This window comes from Quercus robur, chromosome 9 (assembly GCF_932294415.1).
Source record: "Quercus robur chromosome 9, dhQueRobu3.1, whole genome shotgun sequence".
Classification (NCBI taxonomy): Eukaryota; Viridiplantae; Streptophyta; class Magnoliopsida; order Fagales; family Fagaceae; genus Quercus; species Quercus robur.
Genome location: NC_065542.1, coordinates 55,281,777 through 55,298,697, shown reverse-complemented (window position 1 = coordinate 55,298,697; position 16,921 = coordinate 55,281,777). Strand labels below are relative to the sequence as shown.

Below are 16,921 nucleotides of genomic sequence, written 5' to 3'. Positions count from 1 at the left end.
CCCACCATTTGATACTTCGCCAAAGGCTACACCCATGAAGCCTTTCATAACATTTAAGATCCATCCACACTTATTCTCCATATTTTAACCCAATGACACGTGTCCAATAGTGATTTCCTTCTTCACCAGATCTCCACAACCATTGACTTAGCTGGTTGAAACCCATGACATAATGGAAACAAATCAAATTTAAATTCATCATCTAGCCAAATCTTTAAGAAATCCCACTACTTTTCCAATCTATTTGCCACAGTTGGGTTAGTGAAAAATGAGAGGAAATAAGTTGGTAAACAAAAAAGTGTACTCAAAATAAAAGTAACACCCCCCCCCCCCTCCCCCAAAAAAAAAAAAAAATCTTCCAACCTGCAAACTGTCTCTCCATTCTTTCTACATGATAATTAAATATTGCAATTGCCTTAAAAGCAAAACTCAATGGTAAAAATTATGCTCCTCCTTATTTATTATATAGTGAGGGGCCCACACACCTAATGGTCAATTCGTAAGGCCCCAAAAAAATAAAAAGGGAGTTTAAGAAGCCCCCCACACACCCCCCCCCCCCCCCCCAAAAAAAAAATCAGTATCAAAGAGTCTTAATGCCAAATGTCATAGAAAACAATGAAAGCATGCTTGTCAATGACATTCTAGCTAGGAATGTTATGTAAAGGGGGAAAAGCAGCAAGGTGGATTTTTTTTTTCCCATTTTTTTTGGTCAGTGGGTGGGTGGGGGGAGTTGTTTAAAATTGCAACCCAAAACCAAAAAGCTTATGAGAATAAGGCACTTAGAGGACAATATGAATACTTATGAAGAGAAGTTTATGTTTTCTCCCTACCACTTTAAAAAGAAGACATTTCAAGTATGACTTCTTAGCCCAACGCAACTGCTCAACAGTGACTCTGAGATATGGGGCTCAACCCATTGATCCACTTTCCCTTTGCAGTTCTGGAAGAGTACTTGAATGAGCTTTGGAGCTGGCTCAATATCACTGTCCTCCATATTTTTATCTGCCATGATTAGCATAAACGAAACAACACACAAACCTTATCTACCAAGTGAGGAGGAAAGGAGTAAAAAGGTAATTTAAAAGAATTAGTTCCACAAAAAATCATTTAGCCTTCTTCATTTACTTTCAAATGCTTTAACAGAGTAGCTAGTAGTCAAAACAAAATTTATTAATTAAAAAGAAACTCACAGGTGAAATCATACTCCAAAGGCTTTGCTGGTAGTCTAGCTCTTTACAAGTGAGGAAATGTGCAGTTCTCCTGGATACATAATTATCCAAAGGAACCAGAATATCGAAATGAAAATAGATCTAAAGAGAATCGAAATATGGGGAAAGTACATGAAAAGCACTACAAAACAGGTTCTTCACGTGAAGCTTGTTAACAAAATATACTGGATATTAATTATTGGAGGATATCTTGCACCTTAAATGATTACTGTGTTCAAAACCGACTTGCATGCCCAAGTTTAAACAATACAGTTCAACTTAATACTTCCTCTGTCCTAGATTATTGGCCCCCCCATTTTCAGATGTCACAAAATGGATGCCCCATTTAAAAAGTGAACCGAGGGTAAATTTAGAAATGCTCAAAAAAAATAAGTCCATAAATTTTCAAGGGGTGGTTAGGTTGTTTTGATTCAAGGCCTTTAAAAACTAAAAAGTTATATTCCCCAAAAGTGATTAACAATGTGGATTGTTGAACAGAGAGAGTAATTGATAGACATTATATCATGAATTTTTATTAACAGGTTTCATCACAGTCTTATGTCATGCAGTGGAGAATATCATACTTGGAAAGTAGTCGATAGCAAAGTCTGCCAATACTTCTATCATCAATGGCCACAGACTACACATGTCCATAGATATTGCCGGAGAAAAGAAAGTCATTTATGACACAATTTCCAAAACTTCTACAAAAACTTCTGCATAGATATATCATGAAAGCGTACTTGAGTGTTAAATTCAACAATGAACTTTAAAATTAAAATTTATTTTTTATTTTTTTTTAAGAAGGCAATTATCTTGTGACTCACAGATAGATCAAAGATTTCACTCTAAAAGTCTATGATACCAGTAGCTAATTAAAACAATAAAAGCATTAAACAAGTAAATTTTGCATCCTCTTTTGAGTTTCAATGAGCACAAAAGCCTCAAAATAGGAGAACTGCATATGCTGCTAAGAGCCTCAGAAGAACCATATATGTTCTGCTCATGTGACTCCACAATAGGCCACTTGAAGTGACAAAAATGGCAGAACATAGTGCACTACATTGTAAATGCTTTATAACAATAATATTATTATTATGAATGATTATTATTATATATGCTTCAGTAATGGCTAATGCGCCATAAAACAAGAGATTTAGCTGCTGTTTAAGGTTCATATCGTGTGGGACCCTGATTATTTAAAATCTAGCAGATAAACCAAAAGGGCAGGCATACCAAATTATGTAGACTCAAACTGAGGAAGAACTACCGGTGACTTGGCTGGAAACCAAACATAACAACTCAAAGAGGAAGGAGACCTCCAAAAAGTATACCTTGAATCTTCAAGGACTTTCATTGCCAGAACTATGTTAACATTCTGCTAAGTACTTTAGCCACTATGTTGCAGAAAAATAAACATTACCAAAGAGTAAAATGATCTAAACCTCATTGAATTTAAATTCCAAATGATACATCCAATTCTTTATTCTATCCATCTCAATATAGCAAACCCTTTGTAGTTGGCATAAAGAATTATTTAAGTTTAGGTGTAACAATGCTCTTAGCTTGGAAGCGCAGTGTAAGATGAACTGGTCCTCTATGAGCCTTACAAAGCTATGATCATATCATTCTTAAAAAAATAAATCAGAAAACACTAATTGATATTCACAAGTTCTAATAAGCACAACTAAACAGCTGATGCTACTAATGAGTAGATTGATTAAACCACAAAACACATAAAATAAAAGGATAAAAAGGAGTTTGACCCTTTTTTTTGATAGATAAGTAGAGGGCGCTGGGGGGAGGAGTTAGATCTATGACAATTTTATCTTATTTTTTTGAATAATGCAAGGAACCCTTTCTAAAGAAGAGCCCTTTCAACTTGCCTTTAGTTAGTAAAACCTATGGGCAACTAACTCCAGCTGCCAGGTATCCCCTGACGAGCTATGACAATTTTATCTTGAAAAAAGAAAAAGAAAAAAGTAAAATCACCTGTTGCTTGGGTATTGAAGAATAAGGTTGATAACTCTATCGAGTAAATAGCCACCAACACAAATCGCAGTAAGCAAATTTATGTGACACTCCAAGATCTTTCTAGCATATTTCTAATGAAACATTTGAGCAAAAGCTTTGTTTTCCGGGTTTTGAATGTTCAAATCTACAAACCTGAGTAAAATAAGACTTCAAATGGCAATGAAAAGTCAAAATGCCTCCTGCTGCAAGCCTCATACTTATTTTAATATGTTTCAAATATAGGAAGTTACCAAGTGTATAGCCTATTGAAAATGTGAATCGTCCATTTCTTGACCTTAAACCATCCCCATGATTTCCTAAGCTTGGGATCAGCAGGCTGCCCTTCCAAGGGAATGGAACTCCCCAATATATTTAAGAAAAGAATCATCCATGCATTGAACACGTTTGGATCAAATAGCTGCTTTGGAATCTCCAACTGAAAAGAACAAACAACAAACCCAAATGATATATAAAAGTCATCTTCTGAATAAAGAAATCAGCCATTCTCAATTTGGACATGAAAAAGGATGAAAATAAGGTAAAAACTTCCTCTTCTTCAAGACTTTTCCAAAACAAAAACAAACAAACAAAAAGGTGAACCAAAGCTCTCTTCAGCTTTTTCTATTTCTCTTTTCTGTTAATTTGCTCTTACTTTGACAATAATTTGAGCAACAGAGGATTATTTGCAATTTTAAGTGATGTTAAGGTGTTGATTGCTCAATTTTAAACTTTCCAAGATATAGTTACTTGGACAATAGTTCAGGATAGATATTTGCAACTTATCCAAAATGAATTTAAGCATAACATGAAATGAGAACAATGATAACCTATTAAAACACCACCTAGAATGAAAACCCATGTATAAACTTAGACTGCAAATCTCTCCATCTAAGAATGAACATATATGGATGACCAAATATTTTACAAATAAGCTGGATCAAATCTGCAACATCCAATGGCGGGTTGACAATCTGGACAAGCCTGTTATGAACAGATGAGGGAATGTCTCCTCAACAATGTGATAAATCGGTGATCTCTTCTCATCAAATTTGAAGCTACGAATATAAAAGAATAGAATACATTTCAACAAACAAAGTAAGACATCTTGCAAACAAGGGAAAAGATTCTACGTGAAAAATATTTATTATGTGATAAGAGTACCTCATCAATCGGAAATGTATCAGTAAAAAATAGCATCGCTGAAGGCATCGGTACACAAAAAAACATTGGATAAGATGGTATAGTTACGGTTCCTTCCTAGATTTTCAAAGTTCGAGTGTACTGATCCCATGCCTCACACCACCCAAGTAGTGTCAATGCGTTCACTAGTAAAAGAAGCATAGTACTAGACTTACCACTGTATCACAATATTGTGTACATTTAATAAAAATTTATAGAAAAAATAAAAATCAGAAAAACCCTAAAATCAAGATCCAAGGTAGTTTTTATTTATTTCTTTAAAATTGTAGGAAAATTTTCTCCTATTTGGCAGGGGAGGAGAAGTAGACTTTTGAGAGCCACAATTTTGTAAACTGGGCTTCCTTCTTAGAAACTCGTTGGGACGTATCCAAATGATAGCCTTGGAATTTGTTATAAACTAAATGTTTAGTTTGCCCAGTTATACACAATCATGTTGAGACTTTAGACATTAGAAAGAGATCACTGGAGATTCTAAAGAGATCTGCTAGGAGAGCCAAATGAATTTATCAACTTTTCTCTTTAGAGTAACAGAAACAGTAATAGGGCATCATTACAAGGTATAGTATACTACATTACTACTTTTAACAAATCAGTTACTTTTATGAACTAAAATTTGATTTTACAATATTAATCTTCAAGGATTACATGACACTACAATTTGGATTGCCATTGATGTTCATAGGAAGAAACACCATATTCAGATATGGTAATGGAGTGAATTAACTAATAATATAAGTATTAACCAGCAAAAAGATTATTGGGAAATCATCAAAATATTAACATGATCAAGATAGCATTTACTTACAATATTTAACTTGATCAAAATATTTAACATTTGCACAAATTATTAAGAATCTTACAAGACAACACTCTTAAGCTTGTACCCTATATGATCTAGGAATTGAAAGTACAACATTCTCCATTGCTTATTGAATAGTAAAGGACCACATACACCCAAATTATTAAGAATCTTACAAGACAAAACTCTTAAGCTTGTACCCTATATGATCTAGGAATTAAAAGTACATCATTCTCCATTGCTTATTGAATAGTAAAGGACCACATACACCACAAAACCCAACCACCAAGCCGAGTGACATGCTCACATAGAACCAATCCACTTCAAGTCCACTAGTATCTTTACTTCTTATGTTGGGTTTTACACCATTTGTAGTACAACTATTAGTAAGTGGTGGTCCACACAGTTTGTTTCCAATAAAACCGGATGGATCAAGGCTTTGTAGTTGAGTGCTTAAAGGAATTTTCCCAGTCAAATTGTTGTTTGACAAGTTCAAATGATTTAAAAATGTCAAACTTGACATGCTTGAGGGAACTTGACCCGAAAGTTGGTTCAAAGAGAAGTCAATAGATTCCAGTGATCCCATAGCACCTATATTCTCAGGAATACTTCCGATCAAGAGATTATATGACAAATTCAAAAAGTGTAATCCTTGGAGACTAGTAACTTCAATGGGGATCTTTCCTGATAAACCATTCTTGGAAAAGTCTATACTTTTTACCAATGGGAGAATGGTTCCATACTCAAAAATGTTTCCCTTTATCACAAGCAATGCACTTTCAAGTGGGAGAGTTTCAAGATACAAATAATGAGTAAAAGAACGATTAGAATTCAAGTGGTCATTTGAAATATTATTTGTGGCCATGGCACTAAAATTTTTAACACATCTAGGTATGCTTCCAGATAGCTTATTATGTGAAAGGTCCAATATTTGGAGTGAAGCTAGAGCACAGAGTTCTTTTGGTATGTGACCATGGAAATAGTTTGAGCGAAGGTTAAGAATCATCAAGCTTGAACATCCATGCCCAATCCAAGAAGGTATGTTTCCAACAAGCCTATTTTCAACAACATCAATAGTTACCAAATTTTCACAATTTTTCAAAGATGATGGTAACTTTCCAGAAAATTTGTTTTTGTTTAGGTGCAAAGATTTAAGATGAGTCAAAGATCCCATTGATGCTGGAATACTGCCACTGAAACTGTTGTTCCCCAAATTCAAGACCACCAAGTCGTTCCAATTCATCAAACAATCAGGTATTATTCCTGATAAAAGATTTTTTCCAAGATTGAGATGTACTATGGTTTTATGCTCATTCACTCTGAAACAAAAAAAGTGAGAAATAGATCCAGAGAATGAATTGTTAGAAAGATCTAGCCCATACACATTAGAGGATATACAAGGTAACGGACCTTTGAAATGGTTTGAACTTAAATCAATCACTGAAGCAGACAAAATCACGGGAATTTCTCCATGGATTAGATTGTGGGAGAGATTTAATTTTTCGAACTGAGAAGACAAGTTCCAAAATGAAGGAGGAACCACATCTGAAATCCTTGTATCAGAAATGTCTAACGCCTGCAGATGCCTTTGTAAACAAAGCCATGGGGGAAATTTTGGCCCTAAATTCCATGATTGCAAGGATAAATACTCAAGCTGAAAAGGAGGAATCCAATTTTGACTTGCTTTTAAAGTTAGTTGGTTTCTAGATGCAAAAAGTGTCCTCAAACTGGTTAAATTGGAAAAATGAACTTCAGACACGACACCTTTCAACATATTAGAACCAATATATACAATCTCAAGTTTGGAAAGCTGTCCAAAAGAAACCGGAAGTGGACCTGAAATTGAATTATTTGAAAAATAAAGTTCGACTAGATTTTTGAATAGACCAAGTTCATTCGGCAAATGACCATGAAGTTGAGAATCACCTAAGCTTAAGAACTCTAGTCTATCTGAAAGACACCCTGATAAACTTTCTAAGATTTCAGATATCTCTTGACTCCATTTGTTGGATGACAATTCAATATACTGTAAGTTACAGAGATCACCCAACGATCTTGGCAACTTTCCTCCAAGTTCATTTCCTAACAAGTCAATCTTAATGACAGATGTTAGGTTTCCAATGGCACTAGAGATTGTACCCTGCAAATTATTGAAGCGAAGGTTGAGAGACTCAAGACGACTAAAACTATACAACCAATTAGGAATTGAAGAGTTAAAATTGTTTCCAGCTAGATCAAGGTCCCTAAGAGAAGTCATGTTGTGGAGATCAACAGGGATTGGACCTTGAAAGTTATTCCAAGATAGATAAAGAGAAACAAGATTACGAAGACTAAAGATCCATGATGGGATCAAAGTGTTTTCAAAATAGTTCCCTGAAAGATCGAGGGTGAGGAGAGATGAAAAGTTAACAGTGGGTGTCGGTGGAATGAAAGGAAGTTGGCAAGATGACAATCGCAAGTCAAACAAGGAAGGGAGTGTGCTTGTGAATTGTAACCAATCAGAGGCTTTACTAAGATTAACATAACTCATATCAAGATGTTGTAGCAAAGGAAGACCAGAAAGCCATTCAAGGTTATTCACATATAAACCAGGAAAAGTAGGACTTTCGAGATTGAGATAGAGCAAATTGGAGAGATTTCCAAGTTGATGAGGTATTACTCCCACAAATCCCGCATCAGAGAGATCAAGAGATGTTAAACTCTTCATTGAACCAAGAAATTCGGGAATAGGAGAAGCAGAGAAATTATTGAAGCTGAGGTCAAAGTAATTCAAATGCTTCAAATCAAGCAGAGAAGGATTTAGCCTACCACCAAACATTGACCGCTCATAGGCATCATATTGTTCTTCAGGTGGTAAATTACCTTCAGGAGGGAAGCTTCTGAGATGGAGTTGGTGGACGTGAGCAGTGAGGTTGTGGCAGACAACACCGACCCAGTGACAGCAATCCCCATCAACAGTCCAAGAGGAGAGCCGGTTTGATGGATCAATAAGGTCTTGCTTGAAGGTGAAAAGGGCTTGTCGCTCGCTATCGATGCAACGAACTTCGGAGTGAGTGTGTCCGGTGCAGAAAATGAAGAAATGAGGAAGAGGAATAATTAGAAAAGTGAGGAAAAGGAATCCTAAGGAACCCTCCATTATCAGATAATGAGAAGTAAGGGTTAATTGTGAGTTGTGTAAACTATACTAATTTGGATGGTAATTTATAGGAGCACTTCTCCGTTTGATTTTGTTTTGTTTTACACTTCAGGCATTGACTGATGCAAGTTGCAAGTAGGACCCTCCCTCCATTTTGTGGGGCTTATATCTTGATCCGGCCACATTTCCTTTTTCTTTTTTTATTTTCTTTGTTGGGCTGCCACATATCAATTTTCATTGGTCAATTTCCAGTGTCTTTGTAGTCTTTCTTAGAAAAAACACTTTCTCATTCAAGGGCCAGGGCCATAGACTTCAATTAAAAGATTGACAATATTGTTGTAATTAAAATGAATTGGGGAATTTTAAATATAAATAAAGTATACATTATGATGAAATCATGGCAAAGTGTTTGGGGGAAAATGAAAGAGATTTTAGTGCGAAGAAGGAATTGGAAAAGTGATTACCTGGATGATGATGATGATGACGATGATGAGGATTTTGGTGTGATTGGGAGTGGCGGTGACTCCAGAGCTCTCTAGCCACTGACTTTGAGAGCCATCCTGCGCCTGAGCGGTATAGACCTTGAACGAGTTGGGCTTCCAGATTTTATTTATCGTTGTCAATTATTTGGGCCTTTGGGGATTCGGCTTGCTTTGTCAAGGGCCTCAAGGTCCATGGGCTGTGACCATGGGACCCTTTTCTTTTGGTGTAGTGATTTTTTTTTAATAGTTACAATGTGAAAGGTGGATTTAAGCTTAGATTCTTTTTTTCCTCCAAAAAAAAAAAAAAAAAAAGCCTTAGACTTTCTGATAGAAACACCATGACATGAGGTTTTAGCAAGTTACATGCGCACCACAATACGCTATGATACAAATGTGCAAGAAATACTTGTCATAGTGCCAACTCTATTTCCTTCAGTAGCATTGTGATCTCAAACAGTTTAAAAATGAAGTACGCATTTCATAATGAACCATATTTTGTATGGCAATAATCAACAAAACTATTACAATTGAAAACATTGGCACCCATAACGTCACCATTAAACAAGACTACACAAGTATTAAGGACATATTGTTTAAAGCATACCCTGTACAATACATAACCAGGAATTTTCAAAGACAAACCAAATATGCCCAAAGCAATTTCACAAAAGAGAACAAATGTATTTAAAAGATTTACTCAACTAGACCCATTTTAATTGTTAATTCAAAAGATTGTATAGAAAATGAGAGAAATCAAGCTTGAGCTTTTTCAATTCTCCTTCGAAGTTCGAAGCGCTATTTGTCAGATTCCGATGAGAGAGAGATTGAGCATGAAAGAGAGAGACTGAGAGAGCCATAAAAAGGGAGATACAACGTCGTCTGTGTATTAGAAACTTATGAGGAGAGTGAAATACTCATTTGCCCTTCACTTCATGATTTTAAACAATCTTTGTAAAAATGGAATCATTTTGATTTGGATATTATTAAAACATAAATTTCCATATTTTGATTATATTTTTTTACCATGAATTTTTTTTTTTTTTTTTTTTGGGGTGGGGGGTGGGGGGAGGGGGGGAAGCACTTGACCATGCAATATTAATTCTAAGAAGAAAAGATAAAAAATTCACGCTTTTAATTTTAAAATGAAAGTGTTTATTTTAACTTTTACAAAAGGACTCCATATTTATATACTTCCACTGTATTCAAAAATTAAATAAACAGTGGGTTTTTAATAGTTAAATAAGAAATTTGGAGTTCAATCCCTGTTTACATCAAAAACTAATTGATGTCTTGGTCTAATAATAAAAAAACTATTATCGGAAGCGAATGCTATAGATTGAAACTCTCTAAAATAATAATAATAATAATAATAATAAGGGTAAACTACATATTTGGTCCTTAACCTTTACATCATATTTTAATTTAGTCTCTAACATCTCAATTGTGTCAATTTGATTCCTAACATTTTAATATCGTGTCAACGAAAGCTAATTTTTTGTTTTGGTCATTAAACACATTATCAAGTCTTGCAAGTAGGACCCTCCCTCCATTTTGTGGGGCCTTTGTCTTTATCAATTTTCATTGGTCAATTCAAGCATTGGCAGAAGTCTTACAAGTAGGATCCTCCCTCCATTCTGTGGGGGCCTTTATCATTATCAATTTTCATTGGTCAATTTTCGGTGTCTTTGTAGTCTTTCCTAGAAAAAAACACTTTCTCGTTCAAGGGCCAGGGCCAAAGACTTTAATTAATAGATTGACAATATATTTTAATTAAAATGAATTGGAGTATTCTAAATATAAATAAAGTATACATTCTGATGAAATCATGAAAAAGTGTCTAGCGACCTAAATATCCAACAAGAATAAGACAAGTTTATCCAATCTAACATACAATATTTAAATCGCTAAGTTTTTTTATTGATTTTTATTTGATCTCATGCACCATTAATATTACATTTTCATTTATCAAATTATTAGTAACAATTTATTTCCCAATAGTGGCAATATTTTTTCTTTTTTATGTGGCTTTAGACTTATTATAATTGTTTTCTTTTTGAGTAACACAAGTGATTGAGGAGAATGCTTCATGAAACCAAAGTCATTAGTTTGAACTTTGAATCTCTCTTTTTTCTTCCCCTTAAACCAAAACACATTAAATAGTAAACCAAAGCTTCCCTTCCATTACAAAAAATTATTATAAGCTCATTATTTTATACTAGAAGTTTTTTATCAAACGGTTATTTAGCCTTTGTCTTCTCATTAATGAGTTTTCCAAGTAAGAAAAACAACATCTTACTTATGGACTGTCTTAGATATCTTCTAATTGATGTTTGTTTGTACCCATAAAATTTAATTGAAGGGTTCATTAAATTTGCACAACCAAGAAATAAAAAATAAAAATTGAGTCTTAAAGTTCCACTTTAAGCCTATTCGTAGTTTAGAGAGTTTGTTATGCTTAAATCTTGGCGGCATTTCAGGTAGAGTTTGTTAGTTCCTGTTCAGAGTATAAATTAGGAATAACGCTCATGGTAATCTTATCTGAGTTTAATACAATTTCCATATATTGAAATTTCTAGAGTATAAAAATTCATGCTTTGAATTGAATTTTAAAATGAAAGTGTTTATTTGAATTTTAACTTTTACAAAAGAGCTCCATATCTATATATTTCCATTTTATTAATTAAATAAATAAATACTCAAGTATTTTGGAAATAATCCATACTTTCTCATTTTGATTATCCATTAGTTACCACCTGTGCTATGATCCAAGGACAAATTGGTCAATTAACAACAATTAAAAATACACCCCACCGACGTTTTGGATTTTTTTTTTTTTTTGGGAGGAAATCCACATTTTGAACTAAAACTCTCACTTTGGCCATTTAAAGGAGAGCCCATTTAGACATGAAAATATAAGATCCTATTTAAAAGCTTCTCTCTTTAAAAACAAAACTTGTACCTTTAGCTCATACTAAAAAAAGGTAAAAATACTTGTACGTTGCTCTTTAATTTAGATTTTTAGACTTGCTCCCCAAAACAAAAGAGTGTGTCTTTCTTGGGGGCAACTTTAAACACAATCCCTAAAAACACCTATTCTTATCTTAATCAGATCATCCTCTAGCTTTAACCAAAACTCTAAATCTCAAAATCCTAACAAACATAGTAATATTACAATTTTTTTCTCCATCCAATGATATGATAAGTCAAGAATAATAGGTATATACTATAAGGATGGTGACGCGGTGTAGCCAGGTCAAATCATAGATTCCGTGTCCCTGTTTCGGGAGGATGTATTTTGCCATCTTTAATGAAATGACTCTAATAAAGGAGGGGTGACTATAAAAGAGCTATTTAAAAATAAAATAAAATAAAATAAAAGGACAAATATTTTAGAGATGATAATAAAATATGTACAAATAAGTAAATTATAAATAAGGTATATGGAAATTCTATTCCATATAATTAAAATGTTATTAAATAAGAAACATATATACTCAAGATATGTTTGGGGGGGGGGGGGGGGAGTGAGCAAATATATATATATATATATATATATATCTTGTTAGAGAAAATCAAACCCATAAAAAAAAAATGTTATTTTTATGGAATAATTAATGTCTAGTTTGAAGAGCCATATAAGAAGCCTCATTATTATAGTATGCAAGGCCATGTTTAAATTCCATCGTAATATCCTAGTAGGATTGTGTCTTAGTTTCACTTGGCTTTTCCCACCTAAATTCATGTGTCCTTTTTGCTTTAACAAAGACAATAATTTCATAATTAGTAGCCAATGGAGTGATTAGACGTCAATTCATGAAACAAAAGTTGATAGTTTGAATTTCTCTTTTTTTCCTTCTCTTTGAGCATTTCATTAATTTATGGTTTATTTATTTATTTTTTGACCAGATTAATTGAAGGTTTAGGGCTAATAAATATTTAAAATTATTGTTAGGATTAATCAAAATGATTATAAATGCCATTATTTAGAACCTTACAATTGATTTATGACCTGTTTTTTATATTTCCATCTCAATGCTTTATGGGAAATGTCTTTAAAAATAATTGGACAATGATTTTGACACTTTGGGCATTCTTTAATTGATGGTTTATTTAATTATTATTTTGATTGGATTAAGTGATGCTGTGAAGGTTTAAGACTCATATATATTTAAAATCCAAACAATCAATAAGGGAGTCCTCTGGTTTGCATCTTATAATAAATTAATAATATAAAAGAAAGTATCGAATTTGTTGTTAGAGTCTCTCTCCTCTTTTCCCCCTAATTTGGCGCTGTCAGTGCCAAATTTCTCTAGACATAACACCCATAAATTCAAAATTTAATAATATTTAGTCAAAAAGCTCATAAAATTCAAAGAAACATATCCAAAATTTGAGGCTCTTATTCAAATACCCAAATTAGATCAAATGCCTCATAATCATAATGGAATTGCTACGCTGCCACCATTGTGATCAAAATCAAAATATAATTATATAAAACAATAATTCTGAATTTGTGATTGTTAAATAATACCAATTCAAATTTTAATACATTTTTTTTTTTTTAAGTTACAAATTTATAGTCCGAAGACTTTGAAAGTCTTAAAGTTGGTTTAATTTTTTGTCCAGAGTCTTTAGTCTTTCTAATATAAGCTGGGCAGAACTTTTTGACTTAGAAAAATTGTTTCCTTTTCACACTAAAAACCGAAAACTGAAAACACTGTAGCAAAATAATTTTTAAAATAATTTTTAAATGTGTAAATAGTACCGTGAGACCCATTTTTAATGAAAAAATTGATAAAAAATGAAATTTGTGGGTCCATAAACAGTGCATCCGTGCACTGTTCATAACAGACCGGTCAAAAGTTGCGGCTACTGTTGCATGAACAGTAACCGCTTGTGGGAAAAACGCGTGAAAAAAAAAAAAAAAAGGAAAACGCAGAAACGCAATTAAGTAAAAACGCAACGCTATCCAAACACACAAATATATAAGCTGGGCAGAACTTTTTGACTTAGAAAAATTGTTTCCTTTTGACTTAGAAAAATTGTTTCCCTTTCACACTAACATTGAGCTAAAGATGAAGCTCGTGTCGGTGTGGCTGTAGAATCTTGACAATCAATGCTTGTGAGAAGAAATCAACATTCATTTAATGGGAATAGGGGACATTGAAATCTCATACCGTATGCACTGGCTTTTCTTTGCTCATGGGGTGAAATTTCGGTGGGGTTATGAAAGTCTAAGACCCTGATTGGTGAGTAACTTTTAAGACACATTTTTAGATTTTAAATAACTTTACACATATTTCAACATATTTTTTCATCCACACTTATATCAAAAGTATCCAAACAACATTATTCAAACTCCTCTATTAAATGGGCTCTAGATATTTATAAGTCTCCATCTTCGCTTTTGATTCTCAAAAAAGAAAAAAAGGAAGGATATTCTCCAAGTCAAAGAAAAAAAAAAAAGGTACAAGACTGCAAGAGTCAATTAGTTTTTTTTTTTTTTTTTTGTTAATAAAGGATAAATTACAAATTATACCTTTAAAGTTTAAAGGTATTTAGATTTTACATGCTGAAATTTTAGAATTTGAATTTTACCCCTGAAATTTGGACGTGATTAGATTTTACACCTGACGTTTTAGAATTTGAATTTTACCAAACACCTCTAAAATTTAGGAGTAAAATTTAAATTCTGAAACGTTAGGATGTAAAATCCAAATACTCCAAATTTCAGATGATAAAATTAAATTTTGAAACTTTAGATATAAAATCCAAATACACACAAACTTTAGGTTTATAATTTGCAATTTACTCTTTAATAAGTAATTCAATAGTTACAAAATAAGGGAGATGATGAAAACATACAGAGGCATTAACCAGTTGAACTACAAAACTAGTTCAACTTTTAATAATGCCAATTACTTTATACAAAGAGTAACATGGTCAATTCGTTATCTAAAAAAATAAAAGAGCAGACGTCACAAGTAGTATATTGGTATCTTTGATCTTCTACGCTAGTTTTTTTGATTAATATTGATTTATATACTGTTAATTAAATTTAATGATTTTGATTGTGGTTCTAATTTTTTAGAATTTTTATAAATTGCGTATGAATTTGGTAGAGCTCTTCTTTTTTTAAGAAACCTTAGGTAATTTGTAGAGTCTGGTCGAAGTTTTCTTAATTTTGACTCTAAAAAAAAAAAAATAGCAGTTAATTTAAAAAATGGGCGTTGTTTCTCTAATTTACTAGGTTGAAAATGAAATGCTTAGTTTAATACTTTCTGAAGATGAGAATGAGCAGCATGACCAGACCTCCTAGGCATCCAGAATAACCACAATCCAATGGTATTGTATTGACATCGAGTAAACCTTTTAGCATTATTACATGTGCACCATATTACGAAACTATACAAATCTTAAAAATATTAAAAAAAAAAAAAAATCATCATAGTGCCTGTACTGTCTCCTTTAGTAACATTGTGCTCTCAAATCTTTTTAAAATGAATTCTGCATTTCAAAATGAACCAAATATCATATATTCATATAGCAGCCATTTACAAAACTAGACTACAGGTATGTTTAGATAGAACTTATTTTGCTGAAACTGAAAACTGAAAACACTGTAACAAAATAATTTTTAAATGTGTTAATAATACCATGAGACACATTTTTAATGAAAAAATTATTGAAAAGTGTAATTTATGAGTCCATAAACAGTGCGCGTATATACAGTTCACTGTAGAAAGCCAACATTTGCGATTACTGTTCAATAAACAGTAATCACATTACTCCAAAACGCGTGGAAAAAAAAAAAAAAAAAACGCATCTTTAAAAATGCAACGCAACTTAAGTGAAACCCAAATACACACTGAAAATTGAAAACGAAAATCCACTATAGAAAGTTAGATATGAATTAATCCATATTTGCAGTGCAGTTTCTGTTGGGTTGGATGTACCCACTTGATTGGTCGAAGGTCATTTATGAGCTTTGTCTTCTCAAGCCACACAAATTCAGCAGCTTTTGATTTAATGCAAAGCTGACTAGAAGCTTGTGAGACACGCTGTAGTTGAAAATAAGAAAAGATCGGGTGCATGATGGTAGGGTGGCAAAATTGGTCCAAAATAGATTGTAAGACAAGCTTTCATATTACATAGGCCTTCAGCCCAAACAAATCTTACTAGCTTTTATCTGAGTGCTTTTAGGTGACGTCCCCCTTCTTATAGATTTGAGATGCTTGTTCTGAATTTGGAATTAAGAAACCGCATACCAGTAACAAATAAATGTATAGGAACATGATATCAAATTTAGACCCAGGCGCAGTAGCTTTTGCAAAAATAATGAAGGAAGGAACATTACCTAACCAGGTGATGGGCTCACCATCACTGTTTTTATTAATTAAGCACAACCTTTGATTCCCTAAACATAATCTTTTTAGCTGAATGAGAACATATTCATCATAAAAAAAAATAAAGCGATATTGATTAGCTAAGTATAACCTTTTGTTTCCTAAATATCTTTTTTTTTTTTTTTAAGTTGAATGAGATTTATTCATTAGAAACAAATACATTGCCAACAAGACTAGCAGACTACCAAAAAAGAACCAAAACAATACAAAGAGCCCAATCCACAATAAGGATAAAACACTATAGATTACAGGACAACATATCATCAAAAGCAAACAGAAGATAGAAAAATACAAAGGTTAAGAATTAGAATCAAATAGAGTCATAGGGATATTTCAAAAAGAACACAACCTTTGTTTCTGGCAGAACTCACAATATGCCAGCTTGATGCCAGTCCATCTAACATTTACGACAATAATATTGAATGTAGTTTTTTCATCTTTAGGTTGTTCTCATGCCATTGAGAGTTTTCCCCATCCAAGTTGGATATATAAGAGCAATCCAAGAAACTTCAAAAATGATAACAACAAAGCTTTTGTGCCTTTTAGAACTCCTATTGCCCAAGCTAACTATGCATCCCAAGTATCAGGTATTCTAGGAATGGAACAAAGCCTATTAGTTAGAATACCTGGTAAGCTTGAACTGCAAAACTTTTGGTGTAGTAAGTCTAATAGCATTT

General features: G+C 33.0%; 2 protein-coding genes across 18 annotated transcripts in view; both read right to left on the bottom strand.

The window, feature by feature from the left end:
• Window positions 1–16,921, bottom strand: part of LOC126699159 (receptor-like protein EIX2) — a 171,203-nt gene that overhangs the window by 41,589 nt on the left and 112,693 nt on the right. Inside the window, exon 3 of the mRNA XM_050396813.1 lies at window positions 5,812–7,503. Coding sequence (XP_050252770.1) covers window positions 5,812–7,503 — 1,692 coding nt within the window. The remainder of the gene's footprint in view (window positions 1–5,811; window positions 7,504–16,921) is intronic.
• The window catches only part of LOC126699160 (uncharacterized), a 42,489-nt gene that overhangs the window by 7,894 nt on the left and 17,674 nt on the right, over window positions 1–16,921 (bottom strand). For 10 of the 17 annotated variants that reach the window (XM_050396826.1, XM_050396823.1, XM_050396815.1 and 7 more), the window contains 3 exons: window positions 4,383–4,546; window positions 3,473–3,657; window positions 831–3,389 (listed from right to left, as the gene is read on the bottom strand). The gene's annotated coding sequence lies outside the window, so the exon portion shown is untranslated. Of the gene's footprint in view, window positions 1–830; window positions 3,390–3,472; window positions 3,658–4,382; window positions 4,547–8,820; window positions 8,918–16,921 lie in introns of those variants that run through there. The other 7 variants (XM_050396821.1, XM_050396818.1, XM_050396816.1 and 4 more) reach the window with 7 other exon arrangements.